The 26,369-nt window shown below is 44.5% G+C and overlaps 3 protein-coding genes across 11 annotated transcripts in view; 1 reads left to right on the top strand and 2 right to left on the bottom strand.

The window, feature by feature from the left end:
• Positions 1-299: 299 nt before the first annotated feature.
• On the bottom strand, positions 300-3,780 carry LOC135261182 (uncharacterized). Its single transcript, XM_064347216.1, has 2 exons — positions 3,669-3,780; positions 300-1,209 (listed from the first exon to the last, which is right to left on the bottom strand). The coding sequence occupies exons 1-2, from the start codon at positions 3,723-3,725 to the stop codon at positions 673-675; spliced, it is 594 nt and encodes a 197-aa protein (XP_064203286.1). The 5' UTR covers positions 3,726-3,780; the 3' UTR covers positions 300-672.
• Positions 3,781-11,315: 7,535 nt separating this feature from the next.
• zgc:114119 (Mediator of RNA polymerase II transcription subunit 30-like) lies at positions 11,316-16,460 on the top strand. Its single transcript, XM_064347215.1, has 5 exons — positions 11,316-11,471; positions 12,387-12,614; positions 13,081-13,239; positions 14,460-14,549; positions 15,508-16,460. Exons 2-5 carry the CDS (start codon positions 12,393-12,395, stop codon positions 15,601-15,603), a joined length of 567 nt encoding a protein of 188 aa, XP_064203285.1. The 5' UTR covers positions 11,316-11,471; positions 12,387-12,392; the 3' UTR covers positions 15,604-16,460.
• A 701-nt stretch (positions 16,461-17,161) lies between these two features.
• Positions 17,162-26,369, bottom strand: part of ext1c (exostoses (multiple) 1c) — a 56,885-nt gene continuing 47,677 nt past the window's right edge. For all 9 annotated transcript variants that reach the window (XM_064347209.1, XM_064347206.1, XM_064347205.1 and 6 more), the window contains 10 exons: positions 24,091-24,184; positions 22,640-22,747; positions 22,253-22,372; positions 21,704-21,836; positions 21,187-21,305; positions 20,918-21,013; positions 19,878-19,964; positions 19,197-19,357; positions 18,718-18,889; positions 17,162-18,090 (listed from right to left, as the gene is read on the bottom strand). In XM_064347209.1, coding sequence (XP_064203279.1) covers positions 17,905-18,090; positions 18,718-18,889; positions 19,197-19,357; positions 19,878-19,964; positions 20,918-21,013; positions 21,187-21,305; positions 21,704-21,836; positions 22,253-22,372; positions 22,640-22,747; positions 24,091-24,184 — 1,276 coding nt within the window. In that variant the 3' untranslated portion in view covers positions 17,162-17,904. The remainder of the gene's footprint in view (positions 18,091-18,717; positions 18,890-19,196; positions 19,358-19,877; positions 19,965-20,917; positions 21,014-21,186; positions 21,306-21,703; positions 21,837-22,252; positions 22,373-22,639; positions 22,748-24,090; positions 24,185-26,369) is intronic.

The raw sequence follows: 26,369 nt of genomic DNA, 5'->3' as shown, positions 1-26,369 counted from the left end.
TTGGGATCTCTCACTGTAAAACTGGGGGGTGGGGGGAGGTGCGGAAGTGCCAGGAGTGGTGCCCTCTCTCTAGAGCAGGGTGTTGAATGGAATGCAGAATGGCTAGTGTTTTGCCGCCTGAAGCCAGCATTGGGGAAACTACTCAGAAAGCGTAGCTCTACAAACTACTACTAACTTCATACTGAAAGTAGTTGAACAACAGCAAAGCTACCTAAAGAAAAATGTAGCTTATGAAATTACCTTTAGCCAGAAAATGTAGTTCAAACTACTTTGCCAAAAAATTGTAAAAAAGAATGTGAGTAGTGCCTTCTTTTTGCACAAGGGGGGAACCACTATACAGCTCAGTTGGGAGGACCAGCAATGTGTGCAATTGGTACTTGACCATTGGTGACTACAGTGGAGCAGATCAGGATTAGACAGAAGAGAGAGAGGAGGTGGAATTTGGTCAAAGGGGTTTGGGAAAAAATATTTTTGGATCAAAAGTAGTTGTTAGCTCCTGTAGTTAAATACACCTCAAAATGACAAAAAACGTAATTAACTACTACAACCGCTACACAATTTTGAATGTAGTTGAACTACCAGCGCAAACTGCTGCAAAATGTAATTAAACTAAAGGTTTAACTACCTGTAGTTAAACTACTCCCCAACACTGCCTGTGGCCTAAACTCTTTCTCAGAGCACGAGGGAGAGAATCAGGGTAGAAAACAGGAGTTCCAGGAGAGGGATGAAGGAGCCCAGCCGGGTGGCACCAGCAGCTTCTGTGGTCGGTTCCACTGGGACAGTGGTCTGCGGGACAGGAGTAGGGGGGGCCTCGGTGCTGTTGGCCTGCTGCGGTTGAACTTCAGGAGTAGCCGTCGTCTCATTGGATGGAGGGCTGCCGATTTCGGAGGGGGCTGTGACTACAGTCACAGTTGGCACCTCATTGGACAAGGGGCTGCTGTCCTCGGGGGTGATTAGGACTTCAGGAGCAGCCGTCTCATTGGATGAAGGGCCGCTGTCGGTGGGGATGACCAGGACCTCAGGAGCAGCTGTTGTCTGATTGGACGAAGGGCTCTCTTGGTCGGTGTCTACCAGGATTTCGGGCTCAGGGGAAGTATCGGTAGGGGTCACGGCATTCTGTGAGGATGTGTCAGAGGCGTTCTCTGCTGCTGCGGTGGCGACGTTTTCACTGTCAACCTGCTCTGGAGTTTCAGTCGTCTCTGCACTTCTCTGTAGAGGAAGAAGAGGTGCCCTCTTACTGTGGCATTCACTGTCATATTCTTAGCATGAAGCAGTGCTATATATTTGTTATATATAAATTAATATAATACACACACACACACACACATACATATATATATATATATATATAAATAACATTTTCAGAGGTGGTATGAGTGAACCATGCATAAAAATTTTAATTTGACATGGAATCCATATGTGTTACCCCACCCATATACATACATACACATATGCCTATATGGCATCAAAGGGTAGACTGAAAAACCTTTGCATTACTGCAGGCATTTCGGTGCCGCTGACTTTGCATATGAGGAATTTTGCATGTCCAAGGCAGAGTTCATTAAGTGTTATATAAGTGTTCTCTGTCTGATCTTATCTGTTCTATTGTTCTACCATGTCCGTATTTTGGCTGAGTCACTTTACACAAAACCTCATGACAAATAATCCTGTTCTACTATTAAATTTGTTTTCAAACTCAGTACAAAGGCATTCGAGCATTGCCATTGTAACCCTGTCACAAAACAGCTTATATATGTGAGATAAAGAAAAGAAAAGAAATTAATTGACCAAATCAAAATGGACTTTGAGTGTGCATGACCGCTCAAAGGCAAGGCATTACTGACAAAGGAGTATTATACTTTAGTAGTGTCTCACAGTGTCTTCTGAAAGAAGTAGGTCACGGGCGGTAGCCTGTTCCAGCCCTTTGCTACATGGTTCAGTGTTATTAGATGTGACCCAGGAAGTGTTTGTGTTTTGTGAGGCTACCCCTCTTTCATGGGGTGAGAGCTGTCTTTATCCAGACAGGCAATCCCCGCATTTATTGACATAAGTCAGTGACTAACTAGCTAGTTAACTAAAGATGGGATGCCTGAGGCGGGAAACACTCTCTCTCTGCTGTAGGTGCTAACAGACTCCAAAGCCCTGCCCCCCCCCCCCCCCCCCCCCCCCCCGCCCCCACCCAGCTCCAGTGAGAAGCAACACGACATGACCACCATACCCCACTATTGTGTCAGTATGCCAAAATGTGTGCAAGTATGCACCAGTTTACCTTAGTGTGCCCCAGTAAGCAACTATATGCATTAGAATGCAGACGTATGCTGCAGTATACCACAGTGTATGGTCATATGCACAAATGTGTTCTAATATACCACAGAATAGTATCTCCAAGTGTGGACCAACCCACTACAGCTCACACCAGTACTCACAAGTGTGTGAAAGTATGTACCATTATACCACAGTATATGCACATATTCACATGTATGCGCCAGCATACCACAGTATACTTCAATGTGTACCACAGTATGTTCCAGTATGACTCAGTATACACTAGTATGCACAATGGCTCAGTTTACCACAGCACATGCAAGTATTCAGAAGTATGCCCAGGTATGCATCAGTATCCCACAGTATGTTCTAGCCGTAGAATACGGCTATACACACCAGTATGCTATAGTATGTACCTGCGTGCCACACCCAGCAGCACTACACACTTGCTGCTGCAGTATACACCAGTATATAATAAATAAATGTGACAATGAGCATACAATATTTTAAAGTAGTCTATCTTTTCACGTCACATTGGTATTTGTTATCATATCAAACTAATCTTAGTTACTTTTAAATAGAGAGCAAGTGAAATAATATACATTCATTTTTTGTGAATTCCTGAATACAGTTGTTATTTTAGCCACTTATACAGTTCTTTAATTCATTCAAAACTGTGCTACAAGCAAATTGTGAGAGGACAATTACAACCATTTAATCATCCCAATCAACCCAATGGAACATTACAAGCCCTTCAATATTTAACACACCAAAAAGGTAGCCGTTAATCAAATGAGAAGCACTTTTCACCATGTGGTACAATTCAAATGTTTCAACTCGCCTGAGGGATGCCTGCTATGGAACTGGATCCGTTATTTGTTTATCATTTTAATAGCCACCTGATGGTAGAGGTTTTCCATTCTTTTTATATCCTACTCAGACAAGGCAGTTCATTTTTGTCTCCTGTAGGGGACATGAGTCTCTGGTCCTAATCTCAAGAACCATTTATTCTACTATGCCGAAACCTAAACTACAAAGGACATTCAATAAAAATAAAATAAATAATATTTTTGAAAATATTTCCATGCAACATGTTTTTTTGTCATCCGTGACACTTAAAAACAGTTACATTTTTTTTTCTGCTGGGTCTACTATCTTGCGTTCCATTTGCACTTTATATTTCTATACAATAAGGTTACATGCTATCCACTTATACAGATGGTAACTATGTTTTCTGCTGAATCTAAACCCTTCTGGTCACAAGCTCAGTGCCAAAACCGCTGTTGCCCTCTCCCGCCCCAGTGTCCAATTTGATAATAAAAGCCCATCTTAGAGGCCCTTCTAGTTTGTATTTATTTATGTGTGGTGTTTGGGGGTAATAAAGGGTGTAATATGGCACCTACCCCAGAGGTGACTGCAAGCAGCAAAAGCAGGTAAACGGGTAGAGCATAGTTCCTCATTGTTTCTGTATGGATCTCAGGGGCTCCCAAATTCTGTGCTGTTTGCAGCTGGGTGACCTCCTATCGTGCTTTTATAGTGTGCATGCCCACACACGCACACACACACACATGTGCAATGAGCAGAAATGTCGAAGCACCAATCAGGGGGTTTGACGGGAGTCAGTATCTCCACCTGCTCTGTAGAACTGGTGGAGTGAAATAACAGGTATTGAAATGTGCCTGATATGTAAAAAGCAGGCAAATTTACAGCTGCGAATGTCACGCCAGCAGCCAACAAGAGAGCAGGGACTCCAGTGACGATCAGCCACTCCAGTGGAATACGTGGGACTCTGGCAGCATTGGAAAGCAGGCAGAACTATGCAAAAGCCCCACAGAACAGTTTTGTGAAAAACTCTCAGAACCCAGAGAGCACAACCGACCAGGTGGAAGAATCTTGTCTTGCCCCGAGCCTTCACTGTAACAATATAGAAATATACAGTGAACTCCATAATGTTCGCTACCAAAACATGTTTTTTTCTTGATTTGGCTCTGTACGCCACAGTTTTAGATTTGTAATTGAATTCACGTTGGTTAGGGTTAGGGTTAGGGTTAGGGTTAGGGTTAGGGTTAGGGATTTAGTAGGTTCAGGTAGGTTAGGTTAGGTTTGTCTGGGGAAAGGTTGGGACAGATGGAACAAGAGTAGATTTCTAAGACCTTTCATTGAGCAAAAACCCTTTAATGTGCACCAAAACATGACCATGATTGGTCATGGATTCGTTTGCACAGCACTGGTTGTCATTCCATTTGCAGTGCTAAAGTTTGCATGTCTAAAAGGTTTTATAAATCAGGCCCAATTCCTGTTCAGAGTGATGGCAAGAGCAAAGTGTGAAGGCCAAAAGAAATAGCTCAATATCCAAGGCACGCTCCCCCCCCCCCCCACACATTGTTTATTTATTTATTATTATTATTATTATTATTATTATTATTATTATTATTATTATTATTATTATTATTATTATTATTATTATTATTATTATTATTATTATTATTATTATTGTTATTATTATTATTATTATTATTATTATTATTATTATTAGTCTTTGCACATACAAACAAATGAATTGCAACCAGGGTCAATATACTCAAGTACTGGTCAAATATACCACATGAAGATGATTTGTGAATCTAGTAAAGTAACATTGTGATTGGGGAAGTAACTGGATCCAATTTACGTTGAGTGGTTTAACACAGTCATGACTATTGTCGCTGATCAGAGATAAAATCGCAAATTCACTTATTCACTTGTGTAATTATTTCAGGTCTTTTGACAGCATTTTCCTCATGACAAAGTTATGGTAACAAATTCTTTATTGAAATTGGTGGCAACCAGCAAACAGATTTAAAGATAGCTAAACTGTCGATTAATTGACCACTTTTTGATTTTGGATGACATCACAATGCTTTTATGACAGTCTCAAGACTTCAGCTGCTAATTTTTAACTGTACCAATAGCAGAACATCAAATTCAACCCACTTCTTTTATGATGTGCAAATATTGATTGTGAAACTACCAAACTTGCTCCAGGTTTACCTAAGCCAACCTGAGAGAGGTCATGTGATAACCTGTCACTTCTCTTTCTTTTGTCCTACGTGTCAATCAGACAGAGAGAGAGAGCTGGTAGTTAATGAGCCTCTCTTTTGTCCTCTGCAGCTGAACAGAAGTCACAGTTTCAAATCACCAAAAGCAAACCTCGTGAGCAGCCTCAAAATGGGTTTCCAGTAAAATGTCAGGTGTCAGAGGTCACCAGAATGGATGTTTCATAAAAACCAGATGGTCAACTCTTACATGCCTTCCGTCCCCTGCGCTTGTACTGTAGGAGATTGTGATGGGTCACGGGATGTTTTGATGCTGTCTCTGTTGCTATGCTATCTGTGTGTGCCTTAAGATTACAGTAAGAACTTCACAATAAAAAGCACTGTGATGCCATCCAAAATACATGATATGTCTCTTTGTCGTTTAGCTACCATTTGTTATGGGCAATGGTGTGTGAGTACCGTCTAAAATAGTGGTATGGATCTGTGATTTTATCTTCAGTAGAGACAATGATGAGTGCGTTATCATGGTTCTCTATCTGAATGGGAGTTCCATATCTGAAAGGCTTTTGCTGGAAAGGTTTTGTGAAAAAAATGTAGTCTTTTAAAATGTGAGAGGCAAGTAAAGTGTTAAAATGTCAAAAACACAAATATTAGAATAAATTATCTTCTGCCAACCAAAATAAGAGAAAAACATGCTTGAAATGCATACAATATTGCACATTTTCCTAAAGGCCCCCAGCAATGGATTGACCACCAATATTAGAAGTGCACATTCTCTGTCTCCTGTAAAATTAAATGCAATAGTTTGTTGCACAGTATGTTATTGTACATACGGCCATCTACTAATCAAAATGGCTATTATAATAATGACATTTCTAGTTAATGTCACGAAGTTAATAACTGGACCAGCACTATGGAGGCTCTTGTCCATCCTTCTTGTAAAAGGAGCAGAGGGACCTGGAATTAATTTAGGATCGTGACATCATCGTAAATGAACTTCGTTCTATCCTCTATCCATACAAATGACAACATCTCTAAATATACATAAATAGACATAATTTCCAGCAAGTGGAAATCTGACAATATTTTGCCAGGTGAAGCTGGTGATTACAGCAGTGCCACCATTATTTAGAAACAGTTCCCTCATAGATGAGAAAAATGTAAGTACTTTTGTTTTTCTCTGTGGATGGGAAGGAAAGGGAAGAGGGGAGAAAGCAGGGGAGTTCAGGTTAAAAAAGAAAAAAGAATAGATGATTGAAGAGGAGGGGAGGTAAAGAGCTTAATACAAAGGAGAGAAAATGGTCTGTTGGAGGATTGAGGATTAAAAGGAGTAAAATATGTTTAATTTTCTGAATCCAGCAGTTTTAACCAGTTAACACCCTCATTTGACATCCGGCACTCTGAATACCGAACACAAGTGCATCAACAGTTAAAACTCCTCACTTTTCCAACATGTAAAATACATTCAGTCAATTTAATTTGATAATTATTTTCTAAGATATCGATTATTCATTAAATCACCAAATTTATTGATCGGCTGTGTTGGATCAGCCTTTATCAAAATATACAACTCATAACCAGATTAAGAGATTTATTAAGTTACAAGTATGCAATATCTAATTTAAAAACGAAGGTTGACTGCCTTAAAAAACAATCAACACTGTTACATAGACAAGTAACAGCCACAGAAGAAATTAGTGAAAGAGATTACCAGACCACAGCTTGTTTCTCCCCAAAATAGTGCACTGAAAATCAAGATCAAGGTCCAAAAACCAAAAGACAGTTGAATATCACAAAAAGCCAGAAATGAAAATGTAAAAATTCTAGATAAGCTGTAAGACCAAAATTCAGATTTTGGATGCACCAAACACTACACCAGGCCCAGATGCAAGGTTCAGATTTCTCAGATGGCAACAGCCATCAACCCTGTGAATCTCCTCCTGCTTCTTTAAGTTGTTATTAAAGAGAGGGGGTGGGAGGGGGGGGGGGTATGGGGGGAAAAGAGGGGGGCCAGTGGCTGCACTGATTGGATGAGGCGTGAAGTGTTGGGGTGTGGGAGCAGAGTAAGACAGGGACGGTCTAATCTTAAAACTAGCAAATTTATGTATTCATGTGGTTTTATTAAGTTATGTTGATGGAAGCAGGGCTAAGCACTATGATAGTATAATCAAAACATTCATTGTCTTATGGTCTAATGAGACAAAACATGAATATGTTAGGAAGTCATCCAGCTCAGCTATGGAATTTATCTTTTTCTTAAATTGTGAATTCTTTTTTTTAAATGTAAGTTTACTCCTGCTTCTTACGGCCGAGGTGATATTTTATTGACAAATAATTGGCCAGCTGTAATCTCCACCTTCAAGCAAAAAAATAATTTCCATGTAACAAAATCAAATTGTGCCACATTTGTTTTTGCTTGAAACTGGAATCAAAACTGCAGCGTAGATTTCAGCTACCAGACCTCAGCGACCATTATCTATATATACATTAAGATCAATGATTTCAATTAAATGTCAAAGATTGCATTCAAACTTAACCATAATGTACATGAGCTTTGTGTGTCTGTAGCCACGCCGGGTCTCTGACCCCTAATATAATACAGACTATTCAAGTAATAAAGCAATAAACCATTGAAAGGCGCAAAAATCATTCAGGACATGTAGGTTTCTGAGTCGTGAGAAGAGGCAGAAAAAAAGACACACATTCCTATGATCACACAATCGAAGGTGCTAATCTAAAAACTAGATACCCGACGTGTCGGAGCTTTGGTCTTTGTTGCTTGCAGTGGAAGAACTTTAATGGAAAGGTGGCAAAGTCAAGGAAGTGCCATCCCCTTGTTTTATTAATAGGCTGTACCTGTAAAAGGCATCGGGCACTCAGCAGGACAAAAGCAGCCCTGTGCAGGGAAGACTTATCAGCCATACGGACTTCCCGGTTCAGGGCAACTTTGGCACAGAGATAAGACAAGCTCTGCATCGATGTGTTGTTCTGGTGGCTACCACTTGCTCCTAGGCCGAGTTAAGTTTATTTCAAAAGCATATTTAAAATGCCTACCATCGACCAAGGTTCTGTACAATTAATAAATTCATAAGTGCGAAAAACAGAGGATTACATTTTAAAACAAAAAGCAAAAACAAGGCAATAATGCACAAGAACAAGGACAGACCTTATGTGGAATTAAGTACAAGGGAAAAAGCAAGCTGAGCGAGTGACATTGCACGGATGACCAAATTAAGTCAAAGTGGATTTGTCGTTCTTGGCTCTTTTGTCAACGTCTAGTGGACTTCCACATCTGCCAGTCTTGACTAAGACTACTAAAATATTGTTAAATGTCAGACAATGTCTTCTAACTCACAATAAAAAACAACAAAGAGTGAAGTGTATGGAGGTACACAGGCAACGTCTGGATGCGGCGTCTTATAAACTTTCATTCTGGCTACTTGGGAGACGTCCCACAGACAACACGGTGACATTCCACGAGCGTTGAATGGATGCGATTCTGCTCAGGGGTAGATGTGTTAATGGAGGATGTAGGTCTAATGAAATGAGGCAATCTGTTCTCAGGGCGACCACAGCAACTGAGACCGAGGAACAAAAAGCAACTGGGTGGAGGACCTCAGTGACCTGGGCATAGAATAGGGGTGAAGAAGAACAGAAATATAGGAAGGGGAAAAACCATTAAGAACTTTAAAAACAAACAACAAACTCTTAAATCTATTCGAAAAATAACCAAACTAACTGAAACTAGAGAAACAAGAATATGAGCAAAGTGGTCTCTCTTTGTACCTGTAAAAAGCCTTGCAGCGGCATTTTGTGCTAGCTGCAGGTGGCCAAAAGATGACTGACTGAGGCCTTGGTACAGGGAATTGCATAATCGAGGGGAGATGAAATGAAGGCATGGCTGGCCATTTCCATGTTGTGAAATGACAAGTGCGGCTTGGCTATGGCTCAGAGTAGGAAGAAAAGAGTGGCAGAATCACAAGTGACACCAGGGCATGGAATTTGACGTAGCAGGACAGCGGCCCTAGGTCATTACAGAGAGAGAGAGTCAGGCAGGCCAAATAAGATTACCTCAGTATTGCTTTCATTTTACTGGAGGACGTTTTTAGCCATCCATTATTCAATATCAGGAAGACAATCATACAGGTTCTTAGGGGAACTTGTCATTCGATTAATAATGGGAGGCTTTGGGAGTGGGAGTGTCATTAGTGAAACAGTGGAAATATTATATTTCTCAACAAATGGTAGCATGTAGTGGCAGGTAGGACACTGCCGTTGTACCCTTGAGCAAGGTACATAACCTGCATTGCTTCAGTATATATATCCAGCTGTATAAATGCAATGTAAATGCTATGTAAAAGCTTGTGTAAGTCGCTCTGGATAAGAGCGTCTGCTAAATGCCTGTAGTGCAATGTAATGTCATGTACAGGGAGAAAAGAATACACCCAAAAAATAGCCACTGGGGGACCCCACGAGGAATGAGAGCAGAGGAGGATGAGAAGCCATTGATATCGACAGCAGGTTCTGTTCTTTAGGTAGAGGACAAACCACTTAAGGGCAGTGCCTTGAATTTAAAATGTTCACCTTTCCTGTTGTGTGTGTGTGTGTGTGCGTGCATGCATGTATGCGTGCGTGCGTGCTTGTGCATTTGTGTGTGTGCGTGTGTGAGCATGTGTAACGGTGTGTGTATGCGCATGCAAGCATGTGTGTATGTGCAATTTGCTCTCATTTATTTATTTTTTATACATTATGTCTCAGGACTGCCTTTGCAAAACAGACTGAATGTAATGGAACTGAATTACTGAAACTACTGAAATTACTGAAACAGCTACAGCTATGGTGTATAGGGCTTAAAATATATGTTTTCAATAATAGGGCTGTGTTCCAATTTTCCCATTTTTATGGTTTAATGTGCATCCACTAGAGAATTTAAGATATAAGCAGGAATTGAAGAAACATAAAACATCGTATTAGCCAGCAGAAATGCTGTTGTAATCAGCCAGGCTCCAGTGCCGATATTGGCAATATCAGTCAGATTCCAGGGCATATTCCAAGGATATCAGAGAGGCCCAGAGCCAATGCAGTACTAAATGGATCCTGCATTATTTATTATATAAGCTGATACCATTGCTGGTGGGTAGTTCCAGACAGCAGAGACTGTACGACTGCTAAGAAACAAAATTCCTTGGTTGACCTTATTATGCTGTCTCTATGGGCTTACTTTCTCTGTACTTTCTGTGTGTGTGTGCGTGTGTGTGTGTGCGTGCGTGTTACCTGTGTGAAGGTGTGTGTGGTGACAATCCATACACACTCACGATCCATACCAGGTGTGATGAGATAAAGTGCCCTGCCACGCAAAATCTGCCATGTTAAGATTCGATGGAAAAATGAAAAAAAACAAACAAACAAAAAAAAAAAACACACAGGGATTAAGTTACATTAAATAATTTAGGAATAATTGGCTAGCACTGCTCAAGAATAAAGCTTGTCTAATTTTTTATTAGCCTACAAAGCCAATATTGTTTATTGTAACCTGGCCTCATTCTGCTATTAATATTTTTAATTAGCATGCTTAGATTTAGCATGTTATAATGAGACCAGTCGGCACCCTGAGCAGACCAGAGGAGGATGGGTTTCCCCCTTGAGCCTGGTTCCTTCCAAGGTTTCTTCCCATCTGCCACAGGGAGTTTTTCCTTGCCACTGTTGCCTTAGGCTTGCTCCGGTTGGGGTTTAGGCCAGGGTTGTCTGTAAAGCGTATTGTGACAACGGCTGTAAAATACGCTATACAAATAAAATTTAATTGAATGAGACTTACAGGTGCTTTGTATGCGTGTATTGTACTGTAGATTTTCAGTTTAAGTGACATGTTTTCCTCCCCGTTAACTTGCTTCACTGCGTCTGTAACGAATAGTGTACAACAGTTAAATCGCGACGTGAACAGCGCTCGAGCATTGCATTTACGGATTGCTGTTGTGTACCATGAATTACGTGAATGATAGTTCACTCTAGTGGATAAATAAAAGACCTGCAGCAAGAGAAAGGCATTTCTTGGTATGAGGCAGGAAGTTGCGTCAAAAACCGCCGGTCTGTCATCACGTGTGTAAACGTCTGAAATGGGATTCAATCAGCTACAGAGCTAGCTAAAGATTAAAGAAAATCAGCGCTGCACTGGTAAATTTTTAAGTGATTTATTTGGTTTTAATCAAACAGTGTTTAAAAAATTAGTATATATTTCGTACGCAGTAAGTAGCTGAACAATTTTATTTCCTACACGTCGGGGTAGACTACTGAGCTTTGTGCTTTTTAACTTTAGCTTTGTTGCAAAGTGAAATCCATTCATTGATATTTTGTGTTGAACGATACGCGCGGGACTGGCGAATAGAGTTGAATAGTCTACTTAGCTACTAAAGTATATCGCTGTATAACACATGGATGTTGCTGGCAAACCGGTGTCAACAACCATGTTCTCTGTTGACTAGTTAACTCGGACAATTGCGAATTTACTGTTGCTAAATAGATGTTAGTACTGGCTGCTGTGATAGCGCTGTACTATTTCTTGTTTGGTAACATTATTAACACAGAACTGTGTTCTGTGGGTGTTTGCTAGTGAGTAAGCTAGCTAGTTGTGTGTTTTGGGAGGTTTGCGGTGCGTGCACATAGCAAGTTCGCGTACGAACGAAAGCTCGTGTTTGTTTTGTTCATGTTGAAGTCGTGATCTTAAAAAAACACACAAAAAAAACAATGTTGTTCACGTTCTGATAGACTCATATCACATACCGACATGAGCTAAACCAATTTCTGAGCGAGCTGAGCGATTTAATAAGAAACAAGCACAAAACAAATTACTGCAATGTTATGTGAAAACTCTATATAAAATTACATGCTGAAGAAAATGTTGAAAAGCCTTTAGGAAGACTGCACGTATTCTCAAAGGAATTGCCACAGTGCATCTAATGCATTTAAGATATATGCAACGTAAAGACTTTTGCCAAAGGGTGGCTGCTCCAGGAAACGGCGGCAATGCCTTCGAAAACTTGTACAATCAACATTTCATTACTGCAACCTATGCTCCACTGTCCCCCACAGATCCCCATGGCAACTCCCTTACCCCCAAAAGGCCCTGGTCTTACCAGCATGACCCCCCAGCAGCAAGCCCATGGTCCCCCAGGTCCAGGCCCCTCTCAGCCTCCCATGCCCCCTCAGGGGGCTCTGCGGGAGATCTCGCCTGTCTTTCTGTGTCGCATCGGCCAGGAGACCGTGCAGGACATCGTCACGCGCACCATGGAGATCTTCCAGTTCACACGTGGAACCCAGGTACACTGCAAACAGGCAGAAGCTGGATATGTCGATACATTTATTTATACAAGGATGCCATGAAATGATGATAGTGTGTTTCGTGAGTTGTGCATTTTAAGCATGGGATTACTTTTGTTAGTAAAGGCTTTGTAACTATGCCTGCAAGAGCATAGGTGTAAGGCAGGTGTAAATTATGAGGTTCATTCATAAGGAGTGATGTGTGTTATATGTACCCTCTATGACTCTCACCATCTTTGCCTCTTGCTGCCTCTTCTGTCATGTCCTTTCTTTGTGAATGCCATTTGTCTGTCAGTCACACAACTTTCTGCCTCTCCCTCTATCTTCCCTCTCTCTTCACTCCCTCACCTTGAGTTATTTATTTATGTATGTCTTGCCCTGCTGTATAAGCTCAGGTGATAAACCAGGGACTTGCAGCCTCTTTGTAAAAGAGACTCATTGGACGCTGTGGTTCTCCTTTTCCCAGCTGCCCAACGGGGTGACGCAGAGCCAGGCGGTGTACCAGGACCGCTTCGGAAAGCTGCAGGAGCACCTGCGCCAGCTAGCCCTGCTGTTCCGCAAGCTCCGCCTCCTGTATGAGCGCTGCGTGGAGATGACGGGTGACCTGCAGGAGGGACCCGCGCAGGTGCGTCCCCTCCTCCACCTGTCTGAGCCCTGTTACCTGTGGTACCTGTCCTGTGTGTTTGTACTGCGTCTGAACCCTGTCGCTGCAAATATGTCTCTCTGTTTGTCAGACTTGTCACTGTCTGTGTCCATCATATATTCTTGCTGTCTCTCTTTCCATCTGTCAGTCTATGTCTCTGTCAGTCTGTGACCACTGGATTCTGTGTTGCATGTTTAACTTTGATTTTCCTAGCTGAGTGTCTACCTAGAAAGGGGCACACGTTCATAGTTTATGGACAGGAAAATGGTGCCTCAGGCACCAGAAAAAAAGGGAGTAGTCCTGCATGTTAGCTTAAACCTTCATGCAAACACTTAACAACCTATAAGGAAGTGATATAAGGTTCATTACTCAAATATTCATAAATATATTGCTTTATGGAATAACGCAGTTGTGTAATGAATGTTGGTCCATCTGCGCAATGGCCATATTTGAAGAGTACGACCAATAACGCGAACACGTTCCAGCCAAATGCCTTATCCCAAAGACTTGGACCGTTGGCCTGCTTGCTTGCCCATTCTCAGGCCTCAGAGGTTCATCATCGCTCGGTCCTGTCCTTAAAATGCCTGCTTGGTGTTAGCACCATGCTTCTACTGAAAAGATAACTGCTAGCGTCCATGTTTTGATGACTACCTGTGATAACTCCACCTTTAAACCACGGCCGTGCCCCTTTTACCACAGCCTGCTGGAGGAACCCGAGGACAAAGGTCCTCATGCTTACTCCGGAGGAACCTGAGTAAGCATGGGCTCAAAGAGCCAAGAAGGTGCACCTGAACAGGCTCTATATTTCACATGTTTGTGCCTGAAAATACAATGTGTGCTAACTGGAAAAATACTTCAGCAGCACATCCATTAACTGGGATGTATTAGTGCTCTCCTAAATTTTTAACGTAGCACACAAGCTCCTTGAAATGTTAGCACAGAGCCCTGTCGAAAGGCTTCTGAAACCAGGAAGTGGCTGTGGGAAACGGAGACGCATTGGCCCTCGCTCGCCCGGCTGCAAAGAGCTTCACAGCCAAGCAGCCGTGCCGAGATCTGGGCGTAACAGCTGAAGGTCAGAGCTTAGTTCAGGATTGCGTGTCTGCCTATGAAATGCACACTGCTGTTTGGTATGCGAGAGAGGGAGAGGGGTAGGTTCCTTTCTGGTCATGTGTGCACGCATGCATTGGATTCCTCTCCTCCAGTTGGTGCCCTACATCGGAGAGGGTGCGGCCCCAGTCCCAGTGGAGCCCTGCAGCCTGGCTGTGAGTCAGGAGAGGCAGGAGGTTCTGGAGGTGAGTGGGGAGACCGCACTGCTTATCTGCATACCTGTGCAAATTAAGTGAATCACTGGCTGCTGTTGTTATTTTTTTCATTTGATGAGTTTCTGTGTCCAACATTTGTCCTTATGTTTTTCTAAAACCCTATAAATCTCTCAAAAAAAAAAAAGCAGTTCTGGTTTGTTTTCATACTCCGGGCATTCATTTCCAGTGATTTCGGTACAGTTTTCCTTCAGGTGGGTGGATTATGGCAAATGGCATCACCCCAATGTAGCATAAAATTAATGTGTCAAATCAAAACACAGGAAATGGAAGAATCTTATCTTACATACTGTAAGTAGACTAACCTAATTCACAAAAGGAACCAATCATAATTTTAGAAGATGAAGGTGGATAAACGGGGGAGGGAGGAGGTGCCTAGAATAATAAAGAGCAAGAGCAAAAGAATCAGGTGTGACGGGGAATGCATGAACACACCTGGACGAGGATGGTTTGGAAATTATGCAAATGAACTTGTGTGGAGTTTAACTTACACTCCACACAAGTTCATTTGCAAAATTTCCAAACTATCCTCGTCCAGGTGTGTTCATGCATTCCCCCGTCACATCTGATTTTAATTTGCAGCCATTTTTGTTTACGACATGGTAAACAAAAATGGCTGCAAATTAAAATCCAATTGTATGTTTATATAAGGATGCATATATCCTGGTAGCCTTATGTATACATATATATATAAATTGCAAGCCATTTTATTATTATTATTATTATTATTATTATTATTATGAATAATAATAATAATAATAATAATAATATAAATTAGGATAACTTTATATTTAAAAAAAGTCAACTCTATATTATTTTGTGCTAAAGAAAGCGCTAATGCTAACCCACTCAGCCCCCTCTCTCTGTATGTCATTATGAAAAGTACGTTATTGGTCTGATTGGAATGTGTGTCGAAATGTGACCTCCACAGAAAGTGAGGGAGAAGAACCAGGAGATGAAGATTCTGATGGACCAGATGCGGAACCTTCTGTGGGACGTCAACGCTATGCTGACCCTCAGGAAGTGACACACACACTTGCACAAACATCCGCACGCATACACAGACACACGTGCACACACTCAAGGCAAACCTGTTTACACACTATATCGCACAACAGGACACACAGCAACGTACACTGTCGGCAACAAGTGCAAGTTGGGTTTCAGTTCTGGACATGGAATGGATGGGTCCTGACTCGGTCCCACCCGCTGTGCCTCTAGGTGCTCACAGTCATTTTGTATTCAATGGGCTTTGTTTGTATTTTTTTTTTGTACACTTTTTTGTGTCTTTGTTCTCTTGCTAATGTGATAGTGTGTTTGTGACCTTATTTAAAAGTTCAGACACTCACCCTCAGGTAGGTGAATGGGTGGAGGAAATCCCATCTTTCTCGGTCAGTAAGACTCGGCGTTTGGCCTCCGGCACTGAAACGTTACCCGCCGGCACTGATCCAGGATCAGCTCAGCCGACCGGAACGGAACTCCAGTGCGTCGTGCCCAAAAAAGATGAGACTGACTCCCGGCGCTCGGTGCTTGGAGGCAGCGCCTCTCCTCAGAAGAGCCAGTGCAGCGGTAGGCTCAGTCACACCGGGTGCACAAGCACAAACTCTGCCTCACCTCTGCCACCATGTAGAACCAGAGGCTGAATAAAACCAGACTTCCACTGCCTTGGCAGCTATATTCTCAGGTGTGGCCCAGGGGGAGTGGCCCTGGGCAGCACACCTGTTTTCTTTCAGGGTGCTTCCTAGATTTGATGAGTCTGTGGGTGGGTGGGGGGGGGCTCACCCTGCTCAGAATAAACTCTGGACTTGAGCAAAACTGATCATGTGATATCTTTATGTATGTTATTTTTGTATTATTTTTTTACAGAATAAAGTGTAAATCACCTCTTGCTGGTCAGTGTATTTGAGAAAATTGTAATATTGGCTCCACACTTGAGCTGGATTTGTCTGTCTGGACCACAGACCATGTTTGGATTGCAATGTATTCTGGGTATCTTTGGGTCATGTGGTTATCAAATATTTTCATCACTTCATGGGAGGAGGAAAGGCACGTTTTCCCATGAACACAGCGAGCAGGTTTGCTTATGACATGGTGTGATGCATACGGGTTCTAGGATTGATGTAACGGGGGTGTCTGAGCGAAGGGGGCTTTCACGCTTGGCTCATGTGGAGGGTTTTTAAACCTCATTTAGTTTTGCCCTTTAAATTCAGGGAATTGTATAGATTCTAAAGATTAAAAGATTTTTCAAAACCGAGAGGATGCTAAAACAAGGCTCTATGAAGCCAAGCAGTGGATGAATGCACAAAATACTGGTGTGAGGTGATTGCTTTAGTGGCTATTTTTACCACATGCTCAACTGTGCCTTAATAGGATGCCTCGCTCAGCAGCCCCTTTGATGTCAGTTTTGGCCACCTCCCTCATAAGAGGGCTTCCTATTTCACTTGTATACCCAACATCACATGTAGCCATGGCTGCATGCATAACCTATATAATATTCCGTACCACATTTTTTGGTTTTACAGCTTGCTTAAAATCTGTGCCGAAAGCATGTTTAAACGTTACTGAAGCAGATTCACATGACTGAGTGCATTTAAGAAATTATTTTATTGTTCCTGCTGTTACAATATGAGGTGAAATGAGACGATGACTGCAACTTTTTCCAGTTTCGGCCCTCAGCAGCAGTGTAGCTATGGGCCCGGGGAAAGTCCTCCATTGTGGTTCTGGTGACTGAAACGCAGCGGGTTTTCCATGCTGCGTTCCAGGCAAAGAGTGTTCACCTGGGTCCCAACACTGACGGGGAGCAGAAGCAAGAAGGGGGTGTACTTACTGCTCAGTCTCAATCTCAGCACCCCCAGGTCCACAGCTGGTCTCCAGGACAACAGCGTGGTTCCTGAGGTGGCGCTTGTGTGTTCGTGTGTGCTCCGGTCCTAGCTGCAGCCCCCCTCTCCTGCAGCCAGACAGCTGTACATCTGTGTTACTGTCTACGGAGATGCAATAACGGCAAGTGGACAGTACCATTACGGGTCGGCTGCATGCAGCTGATAGATGCTCTCCTCACATTTGGCAGCAGCAGAGGTCCAGTGTCCATTTTTGGCCCACATGTAACTCGTTCATAGAGCTGTCCAATCAGGAAGGAGACTCCTCCCAGTCCTCCTCCTCCATTCCCATCTCCCTTTAGGCACTCTCGGGGTGAGGGGTGGGGGAGGGTGGGGAGGTGCGGGGATCGGTCCTGCTGCCTCGTCTCGCACGCCTGTGCCGGACTCTCCTGCAGGGTTTGTCCGTTTGTCTGTCCATCCGTACCACGGCCCTGGCTGTTTGTACTTTGGTCTCAGGCACGCTCCAGGTCTTTGTATTTCTTGCGCAGGACAGACACCTGGTCCTTGAAGAGCAAGGGGTCAAGGCGGAACTGGGAATGAACCAGCGGCATGTAGCCGAACCAGCTGGCGAAGGCGTTCACACACTCCTGCCTCTGGGTAAAGTGCTCCGGGTTTGACCAGGGGGCGCCCTTTACTCCCTGAGAACAGACAAGGAAGTGCCATCAGAGCAGGGCTACTCCACTCCGGTCCTGGAGGGCTAGTCTGCATGCTGGTTTTTGTTGTAACCAATAATCTTATTTTTTGTTTTCTGACAGCTCTAAATCTGCGCTGATTCCGCTTCCGTACTGGAGCACAGAGAAATCTTTGGGATACACCTGTAGTACACCTGCAGTTTGCCACTGTAGTTAGTCCTTGTACAAATGTCAGATGAATATATGACTGATCTAATTAACTAACTGCAGAACCAACACAAAATCATGAAACAGATCTGCCCTTGTTGCGCACCCTTGGATTAGAGGGAACACAAGGCTATCTTCATGATATTTTCACTTTGTTTACATCAGTGCAGAGGGGGGAAATCCAGGTTCAGAAAGTAAAAGTCCTCCCCAGTGTTTAGTTCCAATCACCTGCATTTGCTCATTAGCACAATTCTTAAGCCAGGAAGTAGAATTGCTGAAATCAGCCGGCTGAGTTCCTGGGTGGGAGAAACACATGGCAGGCAGTTTCTGACCTCTGGACTCTCCTCCCCAGCACTAGTGTTCTTATCAGGTGTGGACAGGTGTGATCTAGCCTACAGTCTGTAAACAGACGTGATATAGTCTTACCTGTAGGTTGGGCAATTCTTTGTACTGTTTTCTCTGGGCCACTTTGATTGGTGGCAGGTGAGTAACGGACGACACCAAGAAGTTCATCAGGATGTCCTCACAGTTGGAGGTGCGATCCACCAGGGCACGGAGCGAAGGGGGCAGGTACTGGGAGAAGAGGTGATGATAATACCTAATGGAAATGAAACCGGTGAGGGGAGTAGCCAAGAGAGGGAACAGGTGGTGGTGAATGGGATCAGTGTGTCTGTGGCTGCGGTTCAGGGCCAGTTTGCAATGGAAAACTGAGAATGGAGTGTTTGTTCGTGTTGGGAATGGTGTGTGCGTTTGTGTTGGGAATGGAGTGTGCATTTGTGTTGGGAATGGAGTGTGAGTTAGTGCTGGGAATGGAGTGTGTGTTTGTGTTGGGAAAGGAGTGTGTGTTAGTGTTGGGAAAGGAGTGTGCGTTAGTGCTGGGAATGGAGTGTGTGTTTGTGCTTCACCTGTGGTAGAAGGCAGCTCCAGTCAGGACGATGGAGTACTCATTAGTCCACTTGGAGGTGTACCCCCAGACCTGCTTCACGGGGTCCCAGAAGTGGCTCCGAGGTGGGTACCCCACAATTCGCTCAGGAAAGCTGCGCCAGACCAGGAAGGCGAAGTTCACCTGGAGTAGAAAGGGGGACAGGTCAGAGACCTTTATTAACGCGATGGATAACTCAAACGCTCTGCCAGCTTAGACTGACACTTTATATCTCACTAAAACATCTCATCACTATGAAAGCTATAGCAGAATGAACTGCTCCCCAGCTGTGTTTGTTCAGAAGGAACATGTGACGACATGGGTTGGTACCGACCTCCAGCATGATATTTGAGAGTTTTTAGCTTGACTAGTTTTTAAAAAAAGTTTTTTTAAAGAAACTGCAAACATTGTTCAGGACTGCAGTGTTTGCTGTTTGGTCTCAGGCCAAAAGTCCTCTTACAAGCTCGTTCAGGGGCCTCAGTATTTTGTGTGTGGCTGCGATGTTTATGTGCATGATTTCAGCGTTTATGGTGGAGCTGGTTCGGTACTACATCCAGATTTGGTGTTCAAGGCAACGCTGGTTCAGCACACCTCGTAATTCAGTGCTCTGAAGCAGCGGTGCAGACTTAGTCATTTCAGTGTTTATGATGAAGCTGGTCCAGACCTCACTAGTCAGCAGAACTGTGTCCTCATCCAGGCTAAGCACTCCCTCGGTTTCTATGGCAACATGGGGCAGGAAGCGGCTGGTGGTCTGACAGACAGATGGATATAGAAACAGATGAAGGGGGGAAAAGAAGTAAACAAACAAGGGTTTAATCATTGTAATCAATAATGTTTACATTTTTAATTTAGCAAAGCTTGCACTGCTTTGTTTTTAATTACACACAATCTGTTCTGTTAAGCTGGATATTTCCTTCAATTCGTTTCAGTTCATTTGTGTTTGTATGGCACTTTTTACAGACACTCACAAAGAGGCTTTAGAGAAAAACAGAAAAGAAAAAATTGGGCAAGACTGAGCCTGAACTTTCAAAAAGCCAGCAAGTGAGGCAAAAACAAAAAAACTCCCCAGTGGGAAGTAATTTACTGTATTAATTCAGGCTACACACCTTGCTGAAGGTTACTAATTGTCATTAGTGTCATTCTCAGATGGAAAGCCCACAGAAAAAGCCTGGCTTACTAAGCATGGCCTGCGGTTTGCAGTTTGCTAACAGAAAAGGGCCAGAAAATGCAGTCATTTTGGTGATTTGTACTTTACTATAAATCATGGAAGATCGAATAAGCTAGTGAGAAATCGAGTGAAGTTTGGCAGACTACAAATATCCAGCTGCATTTGATAGCAATAACTTCTGACAGTCTCACAGTTTGCCAGTGTACAACAGTAGCCATTTTCTTTAGCAGTTTTCCTGCTATCATGGTAATTGAAAACTTTTTAGCTGTAATTTGGCATGGCACATTATCTTTAGTTTACATTCCAGTTTTACATTCCAGTCCCTTTTCTTGTGTGTCAGACTTTAGATTGCCGATGTATTCGTTCTGAATTAGCCGCCCCTTAATAAACTCAGTGATATTAAATTGTTTACAGGGGGATCAACAGAGCTTCCCCTGCAGTGTAGGCAGGCTTACCACCATCACAGTGCTTTTACTGTTTTGCTGAGCTATTTTATCCTAAGTACTGGGCAGGGGGTGTTATGATTGCACACCCACCTTCCTCCTCCCGTCCGTCACGGTCAGAGGCACTGGCATGGGCGGCCACTTGCTCTTAGGGGGAGGCGGCTTCTCGCTGTTCCACAGGATGATAATCTGGGAGGGGCAGACGGCACCATCAACAGATCGCATGCGCATACACGCAGCGGTTTGCGCACACACACTCGCACCACCTCGTGAAGCAGTGAGCGCGCACACACAGCTGCGGTATCGCCGATTACTCTCGAAGACACACCAGCACGCACTCATGTCTGACGGAAAGGCGGTACCTGTGAGCAGTACTTGGACTTGGACACAACCTGTAGGAGCTTCATGATTGGCTGAGACTGGGAGACCAATGGAGAGACAGCATGGATGACTGCAGTGAACTCTTGGCCAGGACTGATCCCTACAGGAGAAAAGGTGTCGACATCAAGGAGAGATGGGAGATTAACAACGTAAAGAGAGAGGAAGAAATGACAGGAGATGCATACAAACAAGCAAGTCAATTTATAGGGACTAACTAGGCACAGCCAGAGTTCAGGAACAGAAATGGGAAAATTAGGTAAAGATTTATATAAATATATATTAGGTATAAGATTTATCATTTATAGGTCCTCACATAGGAATCAGTTGGAGATGGCTGAGTGTGCCTCTTGTTCACAGCATGCACTGTGTATTATGTAGTGTATATCCTTGTGGCTACTTTAGTATGGTGTGATATTGCCATAGATGGCAGCTTAGCGCCTCAGGATGGTGAAAGTGAAATCTGTAATGACTCCAACTGTGGGCTCCGCCCAGCCCTACCTAGGCTCAGGTAGTAGAAGGGGAAGTGTGCCAAGTGGGTGGAGTACTCAGGCAGTACCAGCAGGCCACCTGGCAGAGCGTTCCACATGAGCTTGTTCCGGGACACATGCGAGAACACCCGGTCTTTAATGATCTGAGAGGGAGGAGGAAGACTACTTAACAAGCCGAACACGTGAGATGTACAACAAAAAGCGAAAAACAGACCGATCATTGACAAATCCTTGTCTCCCTCCATTGTCTGTGCCTGCAAGTAAATTTGCAATTCTATATTCTCGCCAGCAGGTGGCACTGTGGTATTTGACATGGGTCCAGAAGGTGGTAGTTGGCATAATGTGCCCATAATGTGTAGTTAAATAGATGGGAGGTTCAGAAGCCACTCAGTCCTGTTTTAAACACTCTCTTCCTGGCATCCACATGAAAGCACTTCCCCACAGAGCAAAAGAGCTTTACCCACAATCCCCTCTGGCTCCCCAGGTAAAACTCAATACTCATTTATAGCTAGTTTACACGCCTGAGCAGGGCGACTGTGAACCCCCCACTGATGCACACCTCCAGCGTGGTGAGCACAATCTTGTCGACGGAGGAGAAGTAAGCGTCCCACAACATTTGTGTGCGCTGCCTCAAAGCCAGAACTCTCTCGTTGTCCACTGCCCGCACTGTGGATGGGACCTGAGAGGGTGGGGGGGAAGAGAAGTCAGGCAACCCGCAAACTGTACATACCACCAGCCCCCCCCTACAGTGCTCTGCTCCATAATATGGTGGGCAACTAAGGGTAGTGAGAATTCCTCTTGCCCTGCTGACCACAGTCACTTCCCTGAGAGAACCAGACATTCAGCACACAACAATCACCCACATACACCTTTGTTCTGGTCCCTAGTCTAGCCCATCTGCTGAACAAAGGCCCGGCCACTCCTCATCCCCGTGTGCGCGCGCTACCTGCAGCAGCAGCCTCTCGTCTCCCTCGATGACAGCCTGGCTCCACTGGATAACATCAGAGAAGGGCAGCTCCCAGCCGTTACTTAGCAACACTGGGATACAGGCCGCCTGGGGAGCACAGAGACAAACGAACGGACAGACAGACAGAGGGAATAAGAGAGGACATTTTGCTGAGCAGTTGTGCCACACAATCTTTATTCTATGCGTGCGCGCGTGAGAGTGTGTGTTTGTGTGTGTGTGTGGCTGAATAAAGAAGAAAGTCTCCATCCTTCTGCAGTACCTGCCTTTGTGTCTCAGTGGAGGGAGCCCAGAGGAAGCCAGGCTTCTGCAGTTACAGTGAGCTTATTATTAGATTAGTCAGGCACATGACCAGCGCCTCCCACCAAAATAAATCTGTTTTATTTCCACATATTTTATTCCCATGCGTTTATGCGTGTTTTGATCGCGGGCCAGGGCAGACACACTAAGAAGGCCGCAGAAGGACAGCGAGACATGGCCTACAGTTCAGAGACGAAGCCTGGGGCTCGCCTGGCCGGCCCTCCCACAGAGGGTGATGCTAAGGTGGACTGACTGACACTGCATGGGCCTATCAGCATCGATGGGCGTGCAAAGATGCTGATTATTCTGTGGGGCGGAAGAAGAGGAGAGGGGTCTGAGGATGGAGGGGGTCAGTGGAAAGTTGGCGGGAAGTTTCCGCTACGCCGGTAATTGCCAGTTCTTTTGTGGGATTTGGCAGCTGTGAAAGAAAAAAAGATCTGCGAAAACTTAGAATGGCCTGAATAGAGCAGTAAGTGTGAAAGAGGAGAAGACAGAGGCAGAGAGAGAGGGCGAGCGGGAGAGAGTGCAATGGCGTTGCTGAAAGAGAGGGTCTGCTGCCAAAACCACCGTTTCATGGATTTGTTCTTTCAGCACAGTTCTGGGCACCTTGTGTGCACTTCCAGGACATAATAAAACATGCCGGACAGGCAGCATAACCGTGGGATACTGTGTGCGTTTGCATGCTTGTGTGTGTGTGTGTGTGTGTGCGGCCATGTACATGATGTCCCTGTTAACCATAGTCTAACCCCCCCAAAGACTGAACATTTGTTTTTCTGGCTCTACTGTCTGTGTGGTTCTGCTGCAGAGTTACAGTTCCGGCCTGGTCTGTAAGGAATAGAGAGGAGGCGGCCATGGTTTGGACCGGGCCCAGAGTACGGGCCTCTCACGGTTCCCTGAGCACTGACCCGTCCCTGGGCTAACAGACCCAGGTTATACCCACACATCCACACACTGGAGCTATACGGGAAGGAAACTTTAAGCAGGAGCCGTTCAGTTCCGGTTCCACACGAATGCCAGTTGCGGCGGTTTTAGCAACGCTGCCCCCTCCCAGGACGTGTCGGGAGGGTGTGGCCCAGGCAGGGGGCAGCTGTGCGGGGGGGAGCGAGGGGGAGCGAGGGGGAGCGAGGGCTCACCTGCAGGGACTCCAGGAAGCGGAAGGAGCCCAGGCGCCGCCCCCGGGGAACGAGGCAGAAGGTGGAGTTGTGGAGCAGCTCCTGATAGTCATACCTGACCGTGAGCAAGAGGGAGAGGAACACGCCGAGGAGGTGAGGAAGGAGGAGGATGAGGGGAAGAAGAGGAACAGAGAGGGAGAGAGGGGGGGGGGGTGAAGTTATAGACCAGTTAGAATTTGAAATGAGCATTCATAAATAAACTTTATTCCCTTTCATATCAACCACATCCCATCAGCAATAAGAACAATAAAGAAGCATCATGAGACACAATCACCACATGATTGAGAGAGAGAGAGAGACCATAGGAGAGTTACTTAGTCCAGCGTGAGTCAGAGTGCTGATGCATAAGTGAAATTTCTGGAGACTCCATGAGCTCTTGCTCTGGGCCTGATGCTCTGACCTCTAACCGCTACGTCTGTCTCCCGAGCGTCTCCGATAGCGTGTTGTTGTCCCCAGCAATGCCCCCATTTTCTCACCGATAAAACTGCATGAAATCTCCCCCCTTCGCCCTGGTGACAGTATTTCAGGAGAAGTAAGATGGCTGCACAAAGGGGATCATAACCAGTCCTCATCTGCGGCAGAGTGCAGTGAGATTTAGATTGTATAACATGAAATTACACTCTTTCCCTCAGGCTGAAGTTGGTTAATGGAAATACAATTCAAATATTTTCAACATGGTATATGCCTAAAAAAAATTCTAAATATTTTGGTCATTGCCATTTTTAAAATAAGTATGCTGTTTGTTGAAGATACAAATTTTGCATGTCAATAAGTTTGTATAAATGTCAGTAAAATTGAACAATCTGTATCACAGGCAGGCCATATTGCAAAGAATCTGAGCCTTAATGCTATATATATACTTTTTTTCTACCAAAACTGCTACAACATCTGTTTTTGCAATTGCAGTTGTGTTCTTTGGATCCTGATTGGCTGTCACTGAGCCCGGTTCTGTTGAGGTCCAGTTCAATCCAGCTCAAACTGCATGCATGGCTGAGACCAGTAGGCCAGTATTAGAAACGGTTTAATGTGCCGTGTTTCCTTCTGAACCGTGTTCAGTGAGGTCTCATTTTTAACCGTCTACCGTGAGCGCACACATATGAAAGAGCGTAAACATTTGGCATGAAAAGCGCCTCTATCTTATGCTGGCGCATTCTGTGTTTATTCACTTGAAGAGCGTTAGCATAAATATCACCCCCCCTCCGCTCCCCTCTCCCCAAAGGTCTCTAAGGTCCTCACCCCAATGCCGCCCTTCTCTGAAGCAAAGATGCATCGCTCACTTTTTCTCCATTAATTTTCCTTCTTTCATTTCAGACATGAGGCTTTGATCCTTCAGAAAGGCTTTGATATGGGAGGGAAGTTGAGTTGAAATCTTGAGCCTTCCCCCTAAGGTTTTCGCATGAGGCGTGTTTATAGAGCTGCTAAGCTCCTGCAAGTACCCCAACTGCTCCCCCCACCCACCCCCACCCCCACCCCCCCTCCACTCCGACCGGAAAGAACCCTGTAAATCTCACTCACAGTCTTCAGCTTAATGCCGCCCTCCAGAACTTCTGGAGGATGTTTGGGAGAACAAATCAGCGATTCAGAATATAAAGACTGCATTGTTAGAGGTGCTGTAGAGTTACCTCCTGCTTTTCGCATACGTGTGTGTGTGTGTGTGTGTGTGTGCGCGATTATGTGTTCGCACATAAATAGTCACAGCATGGGGCAAGAGCAGCAGTTTTGTGACCTAGTTCTTCTCCACGCTGTGAGTTTTGAATTGTTCAGCTTTTGCGGGAGGAATTCAGATTAGCGCTGGACGCAGAGCGCAGCCTGAGCCGCGGCACATGACAGGGCAGCGGCAGCAGGCAGCGACGGCGCGTTGGTCTTACTGCTGATCTGTCAGGGAGAATGCCCAATGGGGACCCCCTGACCTGCTTCTGCAACTGTCTGTGCTGGAGTACCAGGAGCCACTAGGAAATGTGTGCGCTTATGTGTGCATGTGTATAATGCTGTGTTGAATGTGCCTGAGCATAATTTAGTGATGTCTCTTGTGTGTGTGCGGGTGTGTGTGTGCTCTCATCTGACCAGTGTATGTTACAGATGGCTCACAGAGTCACTTCCAATCCCCTTCCTCCTTAAAAGCTATTTAAATATTGAAGGTGATATGTGGAGAAATTCTTAAATTCAGGAAGAACAGACCTAATACAGCCATGGTGATGAAGGGAGTGGCCATTCTGCACCCCCCCCCCCCCCCGCCTCCC

The sequence above is a fragment of the Anguilla rostrata genome, chromosome 8, assembly GCF_018555375.3.
Source record: "Anguilla rostrata isolate EN2019 chromosome 8, ASM1855537v3, whole genome shotgun sequence".
NCBI lineage: Eukaryota > Metazoa > Chordata > Actinopteri > Anguilliformes > Anguillidae > Anguilla > Anguilla rostrata.
The sequence above is the reverse complement of the archived record's forward strand: the minus strand, read 5'-3'. Positions and strand labels throughout refer to the sequence as shown.